This window comes from Ambystoma mexicanum, chromosome 8 (genome assembly GCF_040938575.1).
Source record: "Ambystoma mexicanum isolate Mex_15411 chromosome 8, UKY_AmexF1_1, whole genome shotgun sequence".
Taxonomy (NCBI): domain Eukaryota; kingdom Metazoa; phylum Chordata; class Amphibia; order Caudata; family Ambystomatidae; genus Ambystoma; species Ambystoma mexicanum.
This window is the reverse complement of record NC_090929.1, coordinates 1570500787-1570522801: the sequence shown is the minus strand read 5'-3', so window position 1 is coordinate 1570522801 and position 22015 is coordinate 1570500787. Positions and strand designations below refer to the sequence as shown.

The 22015-nt window shown below is 49.5% G+C and overlaps 1 protein-coding gene across 2 annotated transcripts in view; it reads right to left on the bottom strand.

Annotated features, from left to right (window-relative positions):
- The window catches only part of RBM20 (RNA binding motif protein 20), a 1237556-nt gene that overhangs the window by 215199 nt on the left and 1000342 nt on the right, over window positions 1–22015 (bottom strand). For both annotated transcript variants that reach the window (XM_069611772.1, XM_069611773.1), the window contains exon 7: window positions 5777–5908. In XM_069611772.1, the coding sequence (XP_069467873.1) occupies window positions 5777–5908 (132 nt within the window). The remainder of the gene's footprint in view (window positions 1–5776; window positions 5909–22015) is intronic.

The window sequence follows — 22015 nt, the reverse complement described above, 5'->3', positions numbered from 1 at the left end:
TTGAGCCATCCCAAGACATGCTGCGACCTTGCTGGACTGCAATACCATGGGACCTCAAGCCATTGTGCGGTGCACAGGTTTCAGAATTCCTAATCTGACTGGACATTTGGTGGCATCCTGCTGGGCCTCCAGAGACTTCATTTGAATCCTTTAAGTCCCCTCACCTGAGTGCTGGGCCCAATAAGTGACGAGAATCCAACTGGCGATATTCAGTCTTCTCCTAGCTCATGAAAAGGGTGCCAAAACCAAAGAGCTGCATCCAGCCGCAAAAAAACTCTTGCCTGGAGCAATATACCATTGATCCCTGCTGCAAATTCCCTTCCAGTGTCCTGTCTTCAGGACAAGGAATTCATCGACCAGGTTTTGGGCTGCAGATCCTGAAGATGTCCTGCTGAAAACTCTTCTTCTGTGCTGAAATACTGTGTTGGCTTGGGTATTATTTAACTTAAGCCTTGTGTGATTACTGTGAAGCTTTGGGGGTGATTCATGTGATTGTGAGTCCTCTCGTTCGGGTTCACCTAGGCCCATTGCTGGAATCCCTTTAGGGTGTCTTCTCTGAAGTCCCAAGACCCTAACTAACTCTAAAGTGAACTACTTACTTGTTTGGAAGAGACTTCCACAGGAACTCTGACTTTTTTTCAACTGAACCCTGCCTACAGCTGGCACCTACACCACTGGGGTCCCTCTTCTGCCTCTGAGAGAACTCATGCAATAAATTGGGGAAGAACTTATAAGAAAAGATTCTGCCTTGAAAAATATAACAATAGTTTCAAAGTTACTTACTTATAACAGAGTTGTTGTGGTAATTGCCTCTCTGAAAAATGAGCCGCTACAAAGGTTCTTACTAACTTTGAATGTGTTTTGACTTCTGAAAAGTATATAAAAGGTTATTTTACTCACCTGTGAATTGGTCCCCCCCTTCCCAAAAGTAATGCTGTTGGCTTCACCTATTTCTTTCAGAATATAAGTGTATACGTTTTACCAAATGGGTCTTGCTTCCCCTGACCTGCTGTATAGCCTGTCTAGAATAACTCTACATTGGGTTTTACCTACCTTGAACAACATTGTGTCATTCTCAAAGTGTAACATTGGGTTTTGCTTTCCCTGGTCTGCTTTATACAGATTTTAAAACAGTCTTAAGCTTATACATACCTTTAAGTTGCTGGTAGCTCCTTTTAAAAGTACATAGATCTTACTCCCCTTGAAAACCTGCATCATGGATTCCTTTGGAAGGTATTTTGCAGCAAGGATCAACAGGGAAGGCTCCAGGCAAGAGTTACTCCATGGCTGGATGCGGCTCTGTGGTTTTGGCGCCCTTTTCAGGAGCCAGAAGAAGACTGAATATCGCTAGTCGGATTCTCTTCACTTGCAAGGTCCAACACTCAGGTGAGGAGACTTTTCGTACTAGATTAACATCTCAAGTCCAGCTGGCCCAGCGGGATGCCACCAAAGTATCAGCAAGATTCGGAATTCAGAAGACTGTGCACCGCACAATGGCTCGAGGTCCCAGGGTATCGGGGTATTGTAGCCCTGCAAGGTCGCAGCATGATGTAGGATGGCTCAAAGTGCAGATCTTCATAATCTAACCAGACTCTGGGTCAGAGTCGTCATTTTTGGAGTCCCCAGGTCACTTGCAAAGAAGGTCTACAGCAGGCTCTGGTTACACAGCAGGCTCTCCGGTCGCTGGAAATCGTCCCAGATGCGTTTTCTTCATCTTCCTCTTCAGATTCAGATCCAGTGGTGGACTACCTCTTCACCTCCAGGATCATACTTTTATGCAGGCACCAAGCCAATCAAACAGATGTTCCACAATCAAACTTGGGGGGTTGGCAGTCCTTTCAGGACAGCAAGCCTCCCAGTTTGAACTGGATTCTTGCAGTCAGGCTCGAAGACAAAGGGCTGTGGATTTTAGGACTCCTCCCTCGCTTCCTGCCTTCACAGACAATCTGGAGCCTGGGCAGGCTTGACTGAGGACTCCTGCCGAAGATAAAAATCACACAAAGGAATTTCCTACCCTGGAGGGCAGTGGAAAGACCAAGAACAGACAAGAAGTCTGAAAATAGCAAAAAAAGAAGACGGGCCATTTTGGTAAAATGGGCGCCCATGGGTGCCTTTACCGCAGCTGTGAAAACAGCTTGCGGTAAAGGTGCACCGAATTTGTAAAAAGATTCACTGCCACCAGTCATTTAAGGTAAGCTTGTCCCTGTAACAGTGCTAGTGGGAAAGGGTATACATTGTATCTCTCCAGCACTCCACATAATGTGGGGTGTGCTGGTTTTCACCTAACAAAATGTACAATGGATAGACATATCCTGTCTACCCTTGGGAACTGTAGTTCTCACAAGGTTAGTCAGAGAAAGTAAAAGGGGAGCCCAAAGGGCAACCCTGTAACAATATAAAGGTATATACCAAAAGTTGTCAAAGAGGATAAAATTAAAAGGACACTATGGAGAGTCTTAAAAATGTCACCCATAAAAAGAGTAAAAGGATCTGTGAGTGTGGACAAAGGTTCCCACTCACTCAGGTATAGGGAAAAAGAATCCACTAGTCCAGCAAACATTATGGGGTTCTCCCAAGTGAGGTAGACTCAGCACTAAGGTTAAACTCTTACCTAACACTTACTGGTAGACAATCTTCAGTATGTTGGGAAAATGCCTCTTCTAAATCAGCTCCCATTACCTGTGGTGTCCCACAGGGGACCTTCATCTCGCTTTTCAATCTATATGGCAGACCCCTTTGCAATATGCTAGAGACCGTAGGGATCTCTTTTACAAACTACGCAGATGACACCCAACTGATTTTGATAGTCAGTGGGGATCATAACATCGACTCAAGAAATATGATCTCCACTCATGGGATTATTGAGCACTGGATGACAGAGAACTGGCTTTGTTTAAATGGAGCAAAAACAGAACTTCTGCTTTGCCGCATGTCCCTGAGCAAGATCCAAACTAGGGAAAGAGTACTCGTGCTTTAGGATCAAGGATTGCCCCATCCCAGTAGTGGATAAAGTTAAAACACTGGGGGTTTTCCTTGACTCATCCTTCATTGCCGAGAGTCAGACCAATTATGCTTCAAAGAACTGCCATTATTATCTGAAGCTACAGAGAAACATTCAGCCTTTTATTTCTGAAGCTAACTGTTTGAGCCATCATCCTCTCACGCCTTGATTGCTGCAATGCCTTACTGGTGGGGGTCAGTAAAAAAAGCGTGAAACAACTTCAGATCCCTCAGAAGGATACAGTGTGTGTTATCAAAAACATACCTAGATGCAAGCACATTTCTTTCAGTAGACAATCACTACATTGGGCCTCATTACGAGTTTGGAGGCAGCCATGCCGTCATTACCGGCATGGCTACCTCCAAACTCGGGTCCGGGTCCCGCAAAAGGTGACTTACCGGGACATTCCGACCTTGGAGGGCCCAGTAATTCCCTTTCGCGGGACCCGGTACGTCCCCATTCCCATTTGACCCCCCAAGGGGCTCAATAGGAATGGGGAGGATGCTAAAAACGGGCCCATTAACAACGGGCCCGTAGCGGGTCCCGCTCTGCACGTCTGGTCTGGCCAGGCGTACAGAGCGGGACCCGCTGCAGAACTCGTAATGTGGAGGTCCAGAATGAACAGTGCCAGTCCCTTCCCGGCACCATTCATTCCGTGGCCGCCAAAGCCTGAAAACATGCATTAGATTTGGTTTTGAAGACAATAATTCGAGAGTCAGTCAGTGCACAATCAAGATGCACATGCTCTTCCTATGCAATTAGTGCAGGTCTACTCCTTTAGGTGCAGCAGCTCCCCCAGCTTTGGTGGGTTCCAGTAGATATGACAAGGGGTATTGGAGCCAAGACTGCACCCTACCACACTGCGGGGTTTTGCTAAGGTCACTCTCTAATGCCACCACTATAAGTCACCCACATCACAGAACACATTTAAGACCAAAACAGTTTTCAGGTGTTGTACCATATCGCTTGCAATACGTGATGCCACTGGGATTGTATTGTGCATGACTTGTTTCATTGTTATGACACATGCTGTGAGAGGGTGTGATGGGGAAGTAAAACCCTATTCAGTAATATTAAAAGTACAGCGCAGCACAAAATGCCATTATGTTAGTATATGCCTCTTATTGAGCTCCAATTTAAAGCCCACGTAGGGTGTGCCTTTCCTTAATTTTCTTTTGAATTATTCTTACTTATTTTCTTCATTATCAATGTTACATACTGAGGTTGGCCATCAACACAGCGATCCCACTGGGAGACTGGCATCTAGAAAAACACAGCATCAACAAAGAATGCCAGTGGGATTTTCGGAAGGTGTACAACTCAAGTCAAAAGCACCCAGACCTCATAGGAATCGCTAACTCCTACAAGAATCAATCAAAACAGAATCAAGGGGTAGCAGCTAGAGAGAGAGACAACTCAACCAGCATCAAATGAGACTTGGAAAGAAAAAACACATCAGTGATTAAACAAAGCTATGCTGTAGTCTGGAAACTAACCCATCCTTTACAGGCCCTATACCCCAGAACAACCAATCATCGACTAGGCAAGCACTAAAAATGTATAAGTAAAAAAAAGCCTGCTTGGCCAACCAGGCTATTGCAAATCCAAGATGACTGCCCCCATGAGAACGCAAAGCAAGAACCAGGGTTACAGCCACAAGAACCACGGTTACAGCCACACATGCTTAGCTCCAGAAGCAACAACACTATTGACCCCATAGATGAGGGCTCAGTAAGCAAGCACACCCAAGCCAGGTGACATAGGGCCTCATTACGATCTAAACCCGTTAAACCCATTCCGCCCTATTAAGAGGTTCCCTTGCGGGACCCCCTCTGGACGTCTGGTCAGACCAGACGTCCTTTGCGGGTCCCGCGAGGGGCCAGGGAGCTAACAACGGGCCCGTTATTAACGCGCCCATTGTTAGCTCCCTCCCCATTCCCATTGAGCCCTATGGGGGCTCGAATGGGAAAGGGGATCTGTACATTGAAAGAGGAATTACCGGGTCCTCCAAGGTTGGAATGGCCCGGTAATTCCTCATTCAAGGAACCCAGCCCCGTTTTGGAGGCAGCATGCCCTTGTTAAGGGCATGCTGCCTCCAAACTCGTAAAGAGGCCCATAGACTGTGTTCCAACAATGACCCTCATACACGTACATGAACTTGCTGTGCGAGTGGATACCATGGCTACCAAAACACAGGTAAGGCAGCAAAAAGGTCAGGTGACCACAGCAGCATATAACTCACAATCCCTTTTCTTTTCACTATATTTCTCTTTTTATTGCCTTCCTTTCTAAGATTTCTTCTCTTAATGGTATTGTTTTTCTTGAACTTTTTCCCATTTCAGTCTCAGTGGCTATCTCTCTTCCTTTTCCACTCTTCAATTTTACCTTTTGTTTTCTTTTTTTCATGGTAGGTTTCTCACTCTTTCTTGCTTAAAATCTCTTTTAAAACACTCTTAATAAAGTGAAAACAAACAGTGCATGATTTATGTGACTTCATAGTTTTGTTAGCTTTCTATATTATTATTTTTACTCAAAAACCCACAGTAAAAGAAACATGGAAGTAAAATATATGAGATTTTTCTCACCACTACCCTGTTTAAGACCATCACCATCAGACATCTGAGGCACAGACATTGAAAAATGAACAAGAGCTTGCTCTCCTGGCACATGCATGCATATCAGCTAATCTGTCACCCTAATTCTCCTACAATGAACTGAACGAATACAGAACAGGGAGACAATATGAACATAGCAATTCGATCATCAAAATGTCACCTTCAGTTGCAGTTCTTTGTATCTTTTAGAGATGCGGATAAGTAACTTTTCTTCATTTATGAGGGCAGGTGTCTCCTGGTAGAACTGCACCATGGCCTGAGCTGCCTCACTATAAGCCATCTCGAGAAAAGCCTGTAACAATAAAAAAAAGCTTTTAAAATACTATGTTTAAACACAGAGAAAATGTTACATTTGTAAATAAATCAATTGTATATAGTTGTTTGTCTCCTTGCGGGACCCGCTAAGGGCCCGTTGTTAGCATGCACCCCATTCCCATTGAGCCCTATGGGGGCTCGAATGGGAATGGGGATGTACCGGGTCCGGGATCCTTGAATGAGGAATTACCGGGCCCTCCAAGGTTGGAATGGCCTGGTAATTCCTCATTTAAGGAACCCGGACCCGGTACCCAGTAGAGGGGTAGCCATGCTGCTAATAGCGGCATGGCTACCGCCCAACTCGTAATGACCCCCTAAGTATGTGGAAAAGATCATGGAGCATATGGAAGCATAAAGGAGTTGGATGGAGATCGTCGAGTTGTGCTGCAAAATAGCATGAATGCTGTGCAGAAATCAGAGAAAGTCAAGATTGTGAAGGACAGTGGGAAAACCTTTGTGAAATGGAAGACAGAGGGCCTCATTACAAGTATGGCAGTAAGGCAACAACGGCGCCGGTATCGCTACCGGCACCATTGCTACCATACCGCCATACTAGAACTTCTGCTCACGGGTGCCCTTGCAGCCACCAGGTCTGACATGGTGGCCGTACTGGCACCCGCGAGCAGAACATGATGGTAGCACTGGTACCACTATTAACGGTACCAGTGCTACCACCCTCTCCATTCCCATTGAGCCCTATGGGGCCGAATGGGGATGGGGCGTCCATTATTACCGGCACCCGCGAATGGGCAATTACCGGGTCTGCGAAACTCGGCATGACCCGGTAATTGCCCTTCGCGGTTGCCGGAAAAAAATGGATACCGGCGGCAGCTGTGCCTCGTAATGAGGCCCAGAGAGTAAAGCAAAGCGGACTGACAATAAGGTGAAGCAAGAAGTGAAATATGGGACTGTCAGGAGGTGTTGTCATTGTGGGAGCACTGAACATCTTGCCAGTGATAAAGAGTGTTTTGCTTATCATGTGGTGTGTAGAGACTGTGGAAGGAAGGGTAACATTTCCAAGTGCTGTAAGCATTGGTCAAGTGGGGCGAAGGCAATACATGAAGTGAAATCGTCGCTGGCCGGGTCACGTCATATATGAGGAATAAGGATGATGAAGTAAACATATTTAATGCTGTTAATGTGCATTCGAGACAGAATAATCCACACTGTGGGTTCAAATGCTGCCCCCAAGACAAAAGTAAGCTGCGTTCAGCTGACTGGGGCCTAAAAATCCAGGAATATGTTCCTGTAATTTGAAAGCACACTGGACTGGCTGACCAAAAGGCCAGCATGGAAATGTCAACACTGCCAAATACACCAACAGTGGGTCTCGTTACAACGAATGCGGTAGAGGGTTAATGGCGCCAGTAGAGCTGCAGGCGCCGCTAACCCTCTACCACCTCATTACGAGGTCTGCTTGCGGGTCCCGCAAAGGACGTCTGGTAAAACCAGGCATCCTTAGCGGGACCCACTAGCAGACCATGATGCTAACAACGGGTCTGTCATTAATGGGCCCGTTGTTTGCATCCTCCCCATTGAGCCCTCTGGGGGCTCAAATGGGAATGGGGATGTATCGGGTCCAGGTCCCAGGAAAGGGAATTACCGGGCCCTCCAAGGTCGGAATGGCCCAGTAATTCCTCATTCCTGGAACCCGGACCCGGTACCCGGTATGGGGGTAGCCATGCCGCTAAAAGCTTTTAGCGGCATAGCTACCGCCATACTCGTAATGGGGCCCAGTGTGTCAGAAACAGCAAGACTAAAATCAAGTGTGCCGTGGGTGCGAATGACAAAAGAACTAAAATCAAAGGCCTGAAACTACTTTCCATTACATATGACTTATGTCTAAAGGGCAGCTTTGCTAATACAGAAAGCTGCTATGGAGAAATAGAAATAAACACATTCTGCACCTGAGATTGGAAGGACCTGTTTACCAGTTAAACTCCAGTGTCTGTGCTAGTTTAATCTAAAGTATAATTTAAAGATGAACATTGATGGCCTCATGTGAGATATTAAAAAAGGCCTCGGCATGAAGAAATTGTAACATTTAAAAGTATGAGTTTTCTGTGCATGAAGAAAAGCTATGTTCATCCCAAAAATACACTTTCATATGAGATTCTAAGGCCAAGAAATGGTCCACTTCCCCCTATCTGTATCTGAAAGGGAATGTCTGTGAAGCCACAGCAGTGCCCAGGAAGGAATTTATGGTGGGTTGGTGCCAGCAACTGTTAAAACAAAAGGCAGCCCAAATGGGTTGAACTGTGTCAAATTCTTAAAGATTAATTCTATTTCGTGGTATATCCTTGGGCAGGCTGACAGATGGCCTGCCATAAAGACTGTCACATGATGCTAGGAGGGGAGTAATCAGCTTGACTGCAGCAGGAGATAAGAAGACCCAGGGTCCAGCCATTGACTTTGCAAGAAATTTTAAGTTACTCACCGTAGTACTCTTAGTCCTTCCAAGGGACGGGAGACGGAACCTTTTTCATCAGAAAAAATCTTCTTCCCCTGTAAATTTAGAGGTGTGCGGGGGTGCAGCCCTGGGAGCATGCACTGCCCTGACTCAGCCCTCCGGCGCCACACCTCAGTCCCCATAGACGCGTCGACAATAGATTTAACATTGCCTAATGACACCAGTCTTATTAGGGGGGAGGATGGTGGGACGTATGGAGGAAAGGGGACTAATGACGTTAGTCACTACGGTGAGTAACTTATAATTACTCTTACGTCCCGTTCCTCCATACTGCATGGGCGATTACAACTGAGTGTAGCCCCAGGGTGGAGATGAGACCCACCTTAAGCAAACAGGTTTCTAAGTACCGCCTGTCCAAAAGCCGCGTCTGATTTAGAACCTGCGCCCAAACAGTAGTGCTTGCAGAAAGCCGAAGGGGTGGCCCATGTGGCCGCCCTGCTTATGACTTGCCAGGGGACATGCCACTAGAAAGCGATGGTCGATGCCTTGGCTCTGACCGTGTGGGCGTGCATGTTGGACGGCAGTGGCTTGTGCTGTCCCTCGTAAGCTCCTTTGATGGCCAAGACCATCCTGGCTATGGAGGCCTGAGAGGCCTGGTACCCTGGCCTTGATCCGCCGAAGGTGACATAAAGTGTGTCCGACTTGCAGAAGCCCTTGGTCCTGTCGAAGTAGAATTTCAGGGCCCGCCTGACATCCAGGCAGTGCAGAACTCTCTGTGCCTCATCTTTGGGCTTAGCAATAAACACAAGTAGCACTATTTCTTCGTTCATATGGACTGCGGAAGGCACCTTGGGCAAAAATGCTGGGTGCGTCCGCAGGACTACTTTATCCTTGTGAAACGTAGTATTTGGCCCTGAGGTGACCAGCACCTGGATTTCGCTGATTTTGCGAGCTGAGGTGAGGCCGATTAGCAAGGCTGTCTTAATGGAGACCAGCCTGATGTCCGCAGATGCCATTGGTTCACATGGTTTGTGCGCCAGGGCACCCAGAACTATGTTGAGGTCCCACACAGGGTGTGGCCTCTTGATGGGTGGGTAGAGTCTGGCGAGTCCCGTCAAATGTTTCCTGACAATCGGTTTGGAAGAGGAAAAGATCTCCTCCGACGAGTTTCTGTAAGCCCCAATGACTGCTAGGTAAGTGCGGCAAGTGTCCACTTGTACGCCTAAGTGGGCGAGGTGCGCCACGAAGGAGAGCACATCGTCCAAGGTACATGCGAGGGGGTTGATACCCTTAGCATCTGCCCAGTGGCAGAACCTGGTCCACTTGCTCTTATACTGGGCCCTGGTAGACTTGCTCCCGGTGCCTTATATAATTTCTAGGTTAGCCTGGGAAAGGCTGAGGTGAGCTAACGTGACCTGTTCAGAAACCACGCTGTGAGGGCTAGTTTCGGTGGCACGGGTTGGATGACCCTGCCCCCCTGCTGCACCAGAAGATGTGCTGGGCCCGTCGGAAGGCAAATGGGCGGTTTCTCTGAGAGGCTGAACAGCTCTGAGAACCATGGCCTGGCCGGCCACCACAGCACTATTGGAATGATGCTGAGGTGGCGAGATTCCTTGATCTTGCATATCACCCTGTGTATCAGTGGTGTGGACGGGAAGGCGTATACTGATATTCCGTCCCACTGAATCTGGAATGCATCGCCCAGGGAGCCCGGGCCCTGGCCCTGCCAGGAAGCGAACAGTTGGCACTTCCTGTTGTCCCAGGAGGCAGATAGGTCCACCTGGGGGTGGCTTCCCCCGGCAGCTGGACAGCCGTGAGGTAGATGTTGTTCTCCAGGGCCCATTCCCACATGCTGACTGCGAGCCTGTACAGTGGGGGGATCTGGTAGCTCCCTGCTTGTTGACATAGAACATGCTGGTCAAGTTGTCTTTCTGAATGAGGACAACCTTGCCCTCGATACTCGGAAGGAAGGCTCTGAGCGCCAGCCAGATCACCTTCAGTTCCAGCCAATTGATGTGGTACTCCTGCTCCTGCCGGGTCCAGGTGCCATGGACGCAGTGGTTGTCAAGGGTGGCTCCCCAACTCTCGAGATAGGAGTCTGTGGTGATGGTGACCTGTGGGGTAGGTTGCCAGAAAGGCTTGTCCAGCTGATGGTTGCAGTCCATGGACCACCATGTGAGGTCCCGGTGAAGTGATGGAGGAACGTTGATCATCTCTGACTGAGAGCCTGGTTCCTGGTTCCAAGAGGCTGCAAAGTGCAGCTGTATCCTCTTCATCCTGAGTCTCTTGTGGGGGATGGCCAAGAGGAATGCTGCCATGAGACCCAGTAGGTGTTGGTACCACCAGGCCGAGGTCACTTCTCTGCTGAGGCAGTGTGCGGTGGCTCTCTTGAGGGCTGTGATCTTATCCTCTGAGGGAAAAACTCTCTCTGAGCATGTCTCCCAAATGAGACCCAAGAAGGTTAGTCTATGGGTGGGCTGCAGGTGCGACTTCTTTTGAGATTGAATGAAAAACCCAGCTCGTGCAGTGTGTTCATAAGAGCGTGGGAAGTATGATGCACTGCTTCCGGAGATGTCGCCCTGATGAGCCAGTCGTCATGGTACGGGTAGATGTGGTGACATTACGACCTGATGAGGGCAGCCACTGTGTTCATAAGCCTGGTAAAGACTCTGGGGGCCGAGTTGAGGCTAATAGGAAGCACCTTGTATGGGAAATGGTAGCCCATGATCCTGAATCATAGAAAAGAACGATGAGGCTGCCAGATCGGGATGGGAAGGTATGCGTCCTTCAGATCCAGGGAGCACATCCAGTCTCCCTTGCACAATGTCTCTACTATCAAAGCTGGCAGAACCATCTTGAATTTTTGTAGAGGTAGAGAGAGGTTGAGGGTGGAAAGGTCCAGCACAACTCTCAGGCCTGCCTGGTTCTTCTGAATGGCGAAAATCCTGGAGTAAAAGCCCAAGCCTCGCTGGGAGGTTGGGATAGGGAGGCGGTACCTCGTGGAGACTACAGAGAGGATCCAGGGTCCGTGAAATTCTGGCACCAGAAATGTGCATGGAGAGCAAGCCTTCCCCCCCCTGGAGACACGTGGACCCCGGGGTGAGTCATGCCTTCTTTCCCTCTGAGGCTGTCGCGGAGGAGGGGGACTGGAAAAAGCCTTTACTCCCTCCCCCTTTTTGTTGTATGCGCCGATGTTGAGTCGGCAAACGGTCAGGCTGCCTGGACCTCTGCTCTTGGAACCTGCGGAACCCTCTGTATGTACGCCCCTTGTCTGAGCGTTGCTGTGACTGAGTATACGTTTTGGGCGTGGTCTTTGTCAGGATGGATAAAGACTTGGCCGTTTGTGAGCTGTTTCTCTTTTTGTCCAGCTCCTCGTACGTTGAGGAGTGAAAGAGGTCACCCCCTTCGAACGAAAGATTCCTGGACATCTGCGTTAATTTTCATAGCACGGAGCTAGGCCATTCTTCTGATGTCCGTGGCGATGCAGATGGCACGGCCAGAGACGTCAATGTGGGTCACAGTGGACTCCATGATGCCCAGTGCCACCATCTTGGCCTCTGCCAATCCCGCCTTGAATCGTGATTGGATCTGCGCCAGAAACTCTGGGAGGAAATCCGCAATTTCCCGCCAGAGCCTCTGGTTAACGGCTGCCAGCATGGCATCTGCGTTGGCTTGACGAAGGTGCAACGACTCGTTGGAATACAGCTTCTTCCTGTACGCCTCCAAGATCTTCTCTTCCTGGCCTAGCAGCACCGCGGAGGAAGAGGATGAGGACGACTGAGGCTTGGAGTACAGTGATGTGCCACTGCGATCACCGAAGAGTGTGGCTGAGGGTGGGCCGATAGCAAGAGTGTATTCCCTTCCATCTGCCTGTACCTGGCTTCCAGGCCTCGACTGACTGGCTGGACCGAGTGGGGCTTAAGCCAGCCCTTTTTGGCCAAGGCAACTACATCATTCTGCATCAGGATCCCCGCTCTCACTGTGGGACATAGCGTGAGGACTTCTGCGAGGACCCCCTCTGATGGTTGCTCGACCTCGGGTTGAGGAAGGCCCCAGTACTCTGCCAACCCCGCAAGACGTTCATGGAAGGCCTTGGCTTATGACGGTGTGTCGGGGCTCTCCTCCTTATCTGTGTCCACCTGAGGGTCCGGTTGGTCCGGCACCGGTGGAGGGGTGCTGGGTGCCGAAGGCTGGGGTGTGGAGACGGGAGCCAGAGGCTGCAGCAAAGACTGGTACGGAACCACCTGCACTATCGGTTGAGGGACCGGAGCGGACGTGGCGGAGGCTGAACAGGGGCCTGCGGCACTGCAGCCATTGGCAGGAGCACGTCCCTGATGGCATCCCTGAGGATGTCCCCCATCCGAGAAGATTTCATGAGCCCGAGGAACAGTTCCTCGCAGGCTGTAGGGGTGGTGGGCGATATTGACGGGGTAGTGATGGGCTGCTGGAACCGATGCGTGTCCTGCCCATATGGACGCAGCAGGAACCTGCCTTGCATGAAGGAAGGTTAAGCTGTAGGCCACTTACCTGGTTGACACCAGTCCCACATCGACACACGGTCCTCCACCTACTGCCTTCCCTGGAGTGGTGTCGGCAGGATGTCTGGAATTTCTGGAGCGGCAGCCATCTTGTCGAGTTTCCTTCCACGTGACTGTGTTGTGTTGCTTGGCTCACTGGGCCCCGCCCCGTGCAGGACTCTTGATCATGGGGCATACCCTGTTCCTCAGGAACAGGGTAGGCGTTGCGCCCTGGGCAGATCTGCCAGTAGAACTGCGTAAAGGCGCACCCTCAGACATGATGCCGGTACTAGGGCTTAGCCCCTCGGGTGAAGAACCGGTAAAAGAACCTTCTGGTCCCTCAGCACTGTCACCGGGAGGATCTACTGATCCCTCGGCCTGTCAGCCAGAAGCTGATTCAGCCTCGGTACTTGTGCTGGTACCAGGACCTGGGCGGTCCCTCCCGTGCGGGCGAGTCCATGGGAAGGAGTCTCCCTGGCGGGGTGCACTGGAAAAGAGCGGCCCTACTTTGGGCTTGGATCGGTGATAGACAAAGTCCTTTAGGTCCTCTGGAGGCGATCTCTGGAAGAGCTCCCTCCACCTGGCTAGTCTGTTTTTCAGAGACCTTGAGGAAAGCGCGTTGCACATGGTGCAAGCTTGCCAGCCGTGGTCGGGGACAAGGCACCGTAGGCAGAGGGCGTGGGGGTCTTTAGTCGGTAAGAGCCTGTCACAGGATGAATACCTGCTGATCCCTGTAGAAGTCGACATGCGCCGGGGAGGAGCGTGACGTCTGAGGACCGAGTACCTGAATGATAAAAAGACAAAAAAGACAAAAAAGAAGAAGTATCCTTGCGTGGAATTACATGGCCGAAGCCAATCCCAGGAGCGCAGGTGAATTTGGTCAGTTCCCGTCGATGCAGAAAAGGGGACTGAGGTGTGGTGCCGGAGGCCAAAGTCAGGGCAGCGCATGCTCCCAGGGCTGCACCCCCACGCACCTCTAAATTTAAAAGGGAAGAAGATTTTTTCCAGTGAAAAAGGTTCCGTCTCCCGTCCCTTGGAAGGGACGCCCATGCAGTATGGAGGAAAGGGGACGGGACGTAAGAGTATGTTAATGAATTTTACACCAGGCCAAAACCAACAAAAGAAGCAGATGACCAGATCACATGTTCAGTTTGAAGAAAAGAAATGTAATGTGCAATTGAAGGAATATATATATCATAATTTGCCATGGGTTACATAGAGGATCATACTTCGTTCATTTTTGCAGGAACCGTAAGGCATACAGAAATCATTCAAATATCTTTAAAAAGCTTAAGGAAAGCTCCATCCAATGATTTAACTCTCATAAAGATTCAACATTGAGAACTAAAGCTACCACCTAAAATTTGTTTCTAGCTTCCTCAAAAATGTTAAGAAGCAGAGATTATGGGATATAGTAGCTTTGTGAATTATCTAACTGTATATACAATTTTCTGACACTGACTTGTATAATATTAGAGTTATTCACAAAAACTGCTGTTTGAACCTGCAACCTTGCGCCATCACGGGACTCATTTCATTAAGTCTGGCATTAGTGACAGTCCCCTTCTCTACTAGTGGCAACAGAGACAAAGAATTGGTCTGTCATTCTTAGTGGATTTGTTTTATCAAGGTAATACACCACTGCCCTCCTAACATCTAGAGTATGGAGGCTTCTTTTAGCTGAGTTCATGGGATGCTGAAACGAAGTTGGAAGTAGATCAATAGTATTTTTACGAAATAATAATTGTATTAACTCCCCTATAGCCAACTAACACAGGGTGATTTTGGGGAAATCAAATTCAACAACATTGCTTCCAGTGTGAATAAAAACGATAGTCTGTTAAAGTAATTGGGTACTCCTATTTCTCAAATCAACCACAAAATTCTCTAAAGGGAAAGTGATACTTGTCAAAACAAAATTCCTAACCGTTCACCATTTCTCGGACCCTGCCTTAAAGTTGAGGGGTGCTGAATGTAAACTGAATATCTGGGTTTTGTGCGGGGGCAGAAAAGTGTTTTGCCAAAATGAAATAAAAAGTGAAGTCCCTGATTGAAAAGCATACTCTCTACTGAGAGTTACCCCTCATAGAAAGGAGATTCTTCATTGCATTCTGGTGAATGAAGAAGGGTTCTATACATATAAAAAAGTGAACAGAGATATTAAAAATACAGAGCGCTGCATGCGTGAAATTGCTTTTGCAAATAGAACAGTGTTGAATATTATTTAAAGTAAACTTCATGTAAAGCGTATTGCTAAGTGTTTGATCCGGTCATGTTTCAAGGTGCCACATGTTATTAACCCCATGCAAAGTATTTTGACTGTACATGTTGTGGGGTTAAAGAGTCTGTAATCTGTGTTATCTTAAACCAACTAGTGTTTTACATTTGTGTGAAAAGGGACGTGTTAGAAAGAAAAGCATTTGGGACACAGAGTGAGGTGGCGTAATTTGTGATATTGTACCAATATACATTTTCCTATTCATTAATAAGATATACATTACTCACCATAATTGTATTTCTGGTGCTTGTATTTGCTTATATTCACAAGCTGTGAATATAGTCTGATATCTACTGGTAATTGCGCAGTATTGCATCTTTCTTTCGAAGCTTGAAAAGGGATGTCGACATGGGACTGACAGTAACACTATCCCTAACGTGACATCTAGTGTACCCAAAAGCCTTCAGGTGTCCAACCAGTTGTTTTTGTTCTGCCGTTTGGGAGCCTTATAGAATGTGTGAGTGAGTACAGAAGAAATAAAAGTGTAAGATGTCTATGTTCCTTCAACTCCAAAAGGGGAGGAAGGGTGGGCACATGTGATTCTAAGCAGATACAAACACCAGAAATAGGATTATGTGAGTAATGTATGTCTTCTGATGCTTGTGAATCTGCTTAGAATCACATGCTGAGCATAGACCAGCGAGCAGTACCAGGAGATGGTGGTGGGATATGTGAAGGAACAGTAGCAAAGAGATGTTTTAGCACTGCTTTTCCCACCTACGAATCAGTCTTAGAGTGTGTGTCTAAGCAGTAATGTTCAGTGAAAGTGTGAACAGAACTCCAGGTAGCTGCCTTGCAAATAGAATAAAGAGGAACATTTGCAATAAAGGATATAGTAGCTCCTGTGCCTCGAATAGAATGTGCTCTAGGCGTAATGGGTACATCTCTCTTAGCAAGAGAGTAACATAGTTAGATGCATTTAACAAACCATCTAGAGATTGCCCATTTAGAGACAGGGTCCCCTTCTCTACTAGTAGCACCAGAGACAAAGAATTGGTCTGCCTTTCGAAGTGGTTTTGTTTTATCAGGATAATACAGCGCTGCTCTCCTAACGTCCACTGTATGGATGCTTCTTTTAGCTGAGTTAGTGGGATGCTGAAACAAAGTTGGAAGTTCAATGGATTGGCTCACATTGAACTTAGAAATGAATTTAGGCGCAAAGCGTGTGTGTGTGCATAGTACCACTCTGTACTTATGAATGGTAACAAATGGGTCTTGAACTGAGAGTGGTAACAAATGGGTCTTGAACACCACCCCATCAGTGCCCCTCTTGTGACTGTCTTTTTTTAATATAATGGTTTTGTAGCTGTTATTATTTTTATTTTTTTTAAAACATTTTATTGGCATTTGTAAAAGTGCGAAACAAACAACAAACAGTGACTCAGCAAACAACTTAAAACAAATTAACTAATTAACTAACTACTTAACTTCCACAGCCTTCATAGAGCGATGTATCGTCCGTGATGGGGGTCGGAGGGGGGGGGGTCGGTGTGCAGCAAATCCGTGGTCGTGGGGGGCTGGGTATGGGGTTGGCCATTCTTGGAAACCAGTCACAGGCGGTATTCTGTTAGGAGCGAAAATTCAGGGGGGTTTGTGGTCGGAGGCAAATTGAATGTCACGCACCAGGGCCTTCCATGAGTCCAGAGCTTCATTGGAGTCGTCATCGTTCGAGCGGATACCATCCTGCCAGGCCCCAGTCTCCGCCTCCGTCCACTTTTCCAGGTCTTTGAGCCAACGTCCGTGTCTAGGGCCCCTTGGGGATTTCCATGCCATCGCTACGGACCTCTTCGCAAGGATGCAAGCAAGGTCCATTAATTTGACCTGATGCTTGTGTTTGCTGGGTCTGGGATGGGCTCCCAGCAGGCATTCCTTTGGGTTCCACTCGTATCTTGTGAGCCCCGCCTCAGTGCATGTACGTTCCACCATGGACCAGAAGTACGCAGTTTTGGTGCAGGTCCAAAACATATGGATCAAGTCCGCCTTGTCGTTACCGCACCAGGGGCAGTGCGGGAGTGCACGATTGTTGAAGGTGGCAACTCTTAGCGGGGTCATGTATGTCCGGTATAGGACATTTAACTGGACTTGTTTAAATCTGGTATTCCTCGACACCTCCTTGGGGTATAGAAGTATTCGCTCCCATTCGCCGTCGGTGAGCGGGACCCCTAGGTCGGATTCCCATTTTTGTCTCAGGGGCGCGCTTTTTGGGTTGGGTCTGTCGTTCAGCTTGGCGTATAAGCGGGAGACCGGTCTCCAGCCATCTGCTAGGTCATACATCTCCTGAAGAAGGGGGTCCGGTGGGGGTTCCTCTGGCCAGACGGGCCATTGTGCCTTTGCCGTCCGCTTGAGGCGGTGGTACCACAAGAACTGGGCGTTTGAAATGCCTTCGTTGGCTTGTAAGGATTCGAGTTCTCTGAACATGCCGTCTTCGAACAGATCTCCCCATGTGTAGATTCCAGCTCTCTCCCATTGTCTCGCTGTCGCTAAGTCTGCGTGGGTCTTGCACACGTCAGCCAGGATGGGGGCACTGGGATTGTAGGGGTGCTCCAGGTGTCGGAGAAAGCCGGTTCTGGCCCACACCTGCCGGCCCAAGGTGACAATCATGGGGACTCCTGAAGCTTGTTTCATCGGGTTCCAAAGCATCTCCTTGGGGAACAGCTTGGAAGTCGGGTTACGGAGGAGCTTCGTTTACGATGAAAGTTCATCAGAAAGCCATTTCGTTGTGTGACTGAGCTGTGCGGCCAGATAGTACCTTTGCAGATCCGGTAGTTGTATCCCACCTTCTTTGTGCGGGAGCGTGAGTGTGGGGAGGGAGATCTTGTGTCTGGAGGACCCCCATATGAAGTCCTTGATGAGAGAGTCCAGTTTTTTGAAGAAAGGCGGCCTGATGTAGAAGCATACGTTCGTGAAGTGGTACAAGAGGCGGGGGAGAATTATCATTTTGACTATTGCGGCTCTGCCCATTACCGCCAGTGGTAGCTTCGACCAAAAGTTCATGGATTTGCGAAGGGTCCTAACAGCTTTTTCCATGTTATGGTCATGTGTGAGAGCTGGGGTATGGGACACGTCAATTCCCAGGTATTTAAAGTGCTCTAGTTGCCATCGTATCCCGACGTCTGGGAGGTCTGACTCAGCCAGGCCCCTAAGTCCCGCCAGCGGGAACGCACAAGACTTCAGTTTGCTGAATGTTATTCCGGAGTATCGGGAGTAGTTGTCGAGGATATCGAGCGCGACGTGTGCGTTGATCCGGGGGTTATTCAAGTACAGGAGGACATCGTCCGCATACATGGATATTATGGCATAGTCGCTGCCCAGCCCGATGCCCGCGTCAAAATGTTGTGCCCTGAAGTAGGCAGCCACTGGCTCCAGGCCCAGTATATATAACATTGGGGATAGTGGGCATCCTTGTCGGGTGCCGCGCTGTATCGGCCAGGCCTCGGACATCGTCGTTCCAGTCTTCACCCTCGCTGTCGGGGTGTTGTACAGTACCTTGATCCACCTCACGAAGCTCGCTCCAAAGCCGAATTCCTTTAGTACTTCAATCAACCACTCCCAATAGATGCAATCAAAAGCTTTTATGGCATCCAGAGAGAGTACAGCGAGGTCTTCATCTCGGTCGTGGGTCTCCGCCATGATATGTTGGAGCCTCCTCAGGTTCGCAGTGGTGTTGCGACCTGGCACAAAACCATTCTGGTCTTCATGGATCAAGGTTCCAATCACCTTCGCCAGCCTTTTAGCTAAAATTGTGGTCAGAATTTTACAGTCGTAGTTCAGCATGGCAATCGGGCGGTATGATTCGCAGTTGTTGGCGGGTTTGTTAGGTTTGAGTATAGGGATAATAATTGTCTCTTTCATGGAGTCAGGTAAGGTCCCAGTTTCAAATGCCTCCATATAGACCCTGTGGAGTGTCGGGGCAAGGGTCGCTGCGTAGGCTTTGTAGAATTCGGGCGGGAGTCCATCGCTCCCGGGGGTTTTACAAGTGGTCAGCGACTGGATCGCATATGTCACGTCCTCAGCGGTGATCTCTGCATCCAATGACTCTCTCTGGGCCTCCGTCAGACTTGGGAGCTCAATCTCGGCCAGTGTGGTCCTGATGTCGTCCACTGGTATTTTGGCGTCATGGGCGTACAACCTGGAGTAGAAGGCCGCAAAAGCTGAGTTGATATCTCGTTGCGTCCGGTGAGTCGTCCCCCTTTCATCCGTTATTTCGGTTGGGAGGTGTCTTGGGAACTCGCGCCTACACAGCCAGGCAAGCATTCTACCAGGCTTATCCGCTTCTTTGTGAGTTCTGGCTATGTAGGTCGCGTAGTCGAATTTGGACAGTCTGTTCCATGCCAATAGGCACTCCTCCCGGATGTCCTTCAACTCTGTTTCGGCATCGGGCGCATTATTGAGTTCAGATTCAAGGTGGGTGATCCTGTCTTCCAATTTCTCCAGTTTCAGTCTCAGTTGCTTGCGAATACCTCCGGCACCTGATATAACTTCGCCTCTTGTGACAACTTTCATGGCCTCCCAAAGTGTGCTCCAGCGTGATACTGAATCTGTGTTAATGTCGAGATAATCTTCAAGTTTGGTACCCAGTTCCTCCCTGAATGCGTGGTCCGTGAGTGCTGCGGGTGGCATTCTCCATAGCGGGATTGGTGGCCTGGGTCCTCTAGGGGTCCATTGCATGATCAGCGGTGAGTGATCAGATATGGTTCTACCTAGGTAAAGTGTGTCGTCCACCTGCTGAGCCAGCGCACGATCAATGAACAGATAGTCTATTCTCGTGTGGACCTTGTGGGGGGCCGAGTAATAGGAGTAGCTCCTCTCGATGCGATGTTGTTCCCTCCAGATATCCACCAGGTCGAGCTGTTCTATTGCCGTGTTCAGCGCGTTAGACGCGAGGTTGTTCAGGGAACGGGGGGGGTCCGATCTGTCCAGAGCGCCGTTCCTGACGGAATTGAAGTCGCCGCCCCATATGAAAGCGCTCTCTCTCCTGGGAATGATTTTGGCAGTGAGCATTGCGAGGTGTGAGGGTATTCCTTGTTGCGGGAAATATGAGTTCACCAGGCACACCGGTATGGAATCGATGGTGCCCCATAATATTAGATATCTGCCCTCCTTATCGGCTTTGTGGCCCAACAGGTGGAAGGGGACAGTTGGGCTCACCCACGTGAACACTCCTCTGGCGAATTTGGAATAAGGCGCCCCTTTCCCAGTACCTCCCCACTTATCGGAGAGTTTGGCCGTTGCTTCGTCCGTGAGGTGGGTTTCTTGGAGCATTGCTATTGATATCTTTTTCCTACGCAGATAGGAGTGGATCCGATTCCTCCTCATGTATGTGCCCATGCCCCTCACATTCCACGTCATCACCTTGATTTGGGACGTCATGGAGTTATTGTTTCAGCCTCGTCTTCCACGCCTCCCCCGCCTCCGGGCGGTACATTTTCCCCCTCAGGGTCTGGCGACGTCCCGTCCGCCGCCCCCAAGAGCCTCCGGTCCCATTTTTCTGCTTCATTAGTAGTCTGAGGGCTGTGGTGTAAACAAAAACAAATGACAAAACTAAAACTGGTGCGCCCAGCAACGACAGAGTCTTGCGGGTGCTCAGGCGCTCTCGTACCGTCTGGACCCATCCGGGTATCGGGCACGAGGAAGGTCGGGCAGGCAACTGGCCTGACCTATTCTGTTCGTGGGGGGTGGGGCCCTGTGCCTGGCGGGGGCCGAGCGAGGGCCGTTTCATCTTTGCGAACTGTTGGGTGATGTTACCTTCTTCTTAGATCGTGTGCCTAACGTCCGAGTTGAGTATATGAGGCATGACATCTTCGCATCGAGCGAGGGGGTTCATCAATTCGCGGAAAGTTGAGAGTCATTGTCCGCTGCTAGATTGTTGTCCTCTAGCCACATGGTCGCCGCTGCCGGGGATTCCAAGAAGATCGCCCTGCCCTTGTGGATCACTTTTAGTCTGGAGGGGCAACATATTTTTAGGTCTAGTTGTCTGAGCCGAGCCTTGATCGGCACGAATGAGTTCCTCTCCCGTTGAACTTTCGGGGTGTAATCAGGGTAGATCGTGATCTTAGAGTCGTTGCGTTCGATAGGGCCCTCCTCTCTGGAGTGTCGGAGGATAATCTCCCTATCTCGGAAGTTCAGAACTTTGGCAATTATAGGGCGAGGGCGCGAGCCCGGCGGGGGTTTCTTCTGCAGCGATCTGTGCGCCCTTTCAATCGAGAATCCCTGCGTCAGCTTTCCTGCGCCCACCTCCTGTTGTATCAGGGATTCCACATAGGCCGTCGGATTCGGGCCCTCGCTTCCCTCCGGTACCCCCAGTATTCGGATGTTGGCGCGTCTGGCTCGGCCCTCGGCCTCTTCGGCCCTGGCTTCAAGTGTGAGTACCTTCCGTTCTAGGTCCGTCACCTTGGCCTTCAGCTCCGTTGTGTCTCCCGACGTCTCTTTAATGGTGGATTCGGCGGAGGTCACCCTTTCCGTCAAGTTGCGGGCGTCCTGGCGCACAAGCTGCAGCTCAGATTTGAACTCCCCAATTCTCATGTCTATGAACGCACGCAATGATTCAATCGCCTCCAGTACTTGTGCTTGGTTTTCTGGGGAACCTGTTGGTTGCGCTCGAGGGGGTTCAGGAGTGGAAGCGCTTGGCTGCGGAGGAGTCTTCGCTTTAGCGGACACGTAGGTGTCCATGGTGCTTGTCTTTGTCTTGTTCCTGGACGCCATATTGGGAGGCGCCACTCAATCGTGTGGAGACAGGCGCCGGGGTTATTTGTCGGAAGCAGGGTGGTCCAGGCTCAAGTTTTCGAGAGGGTGTGCAGTGGGATATTTATCAGGTCGTGCGCGCTCTTGCCCGGCGCTCTCCCCACCGCCACCGTCATCTGTTGTCGATGGCCGGGGCCG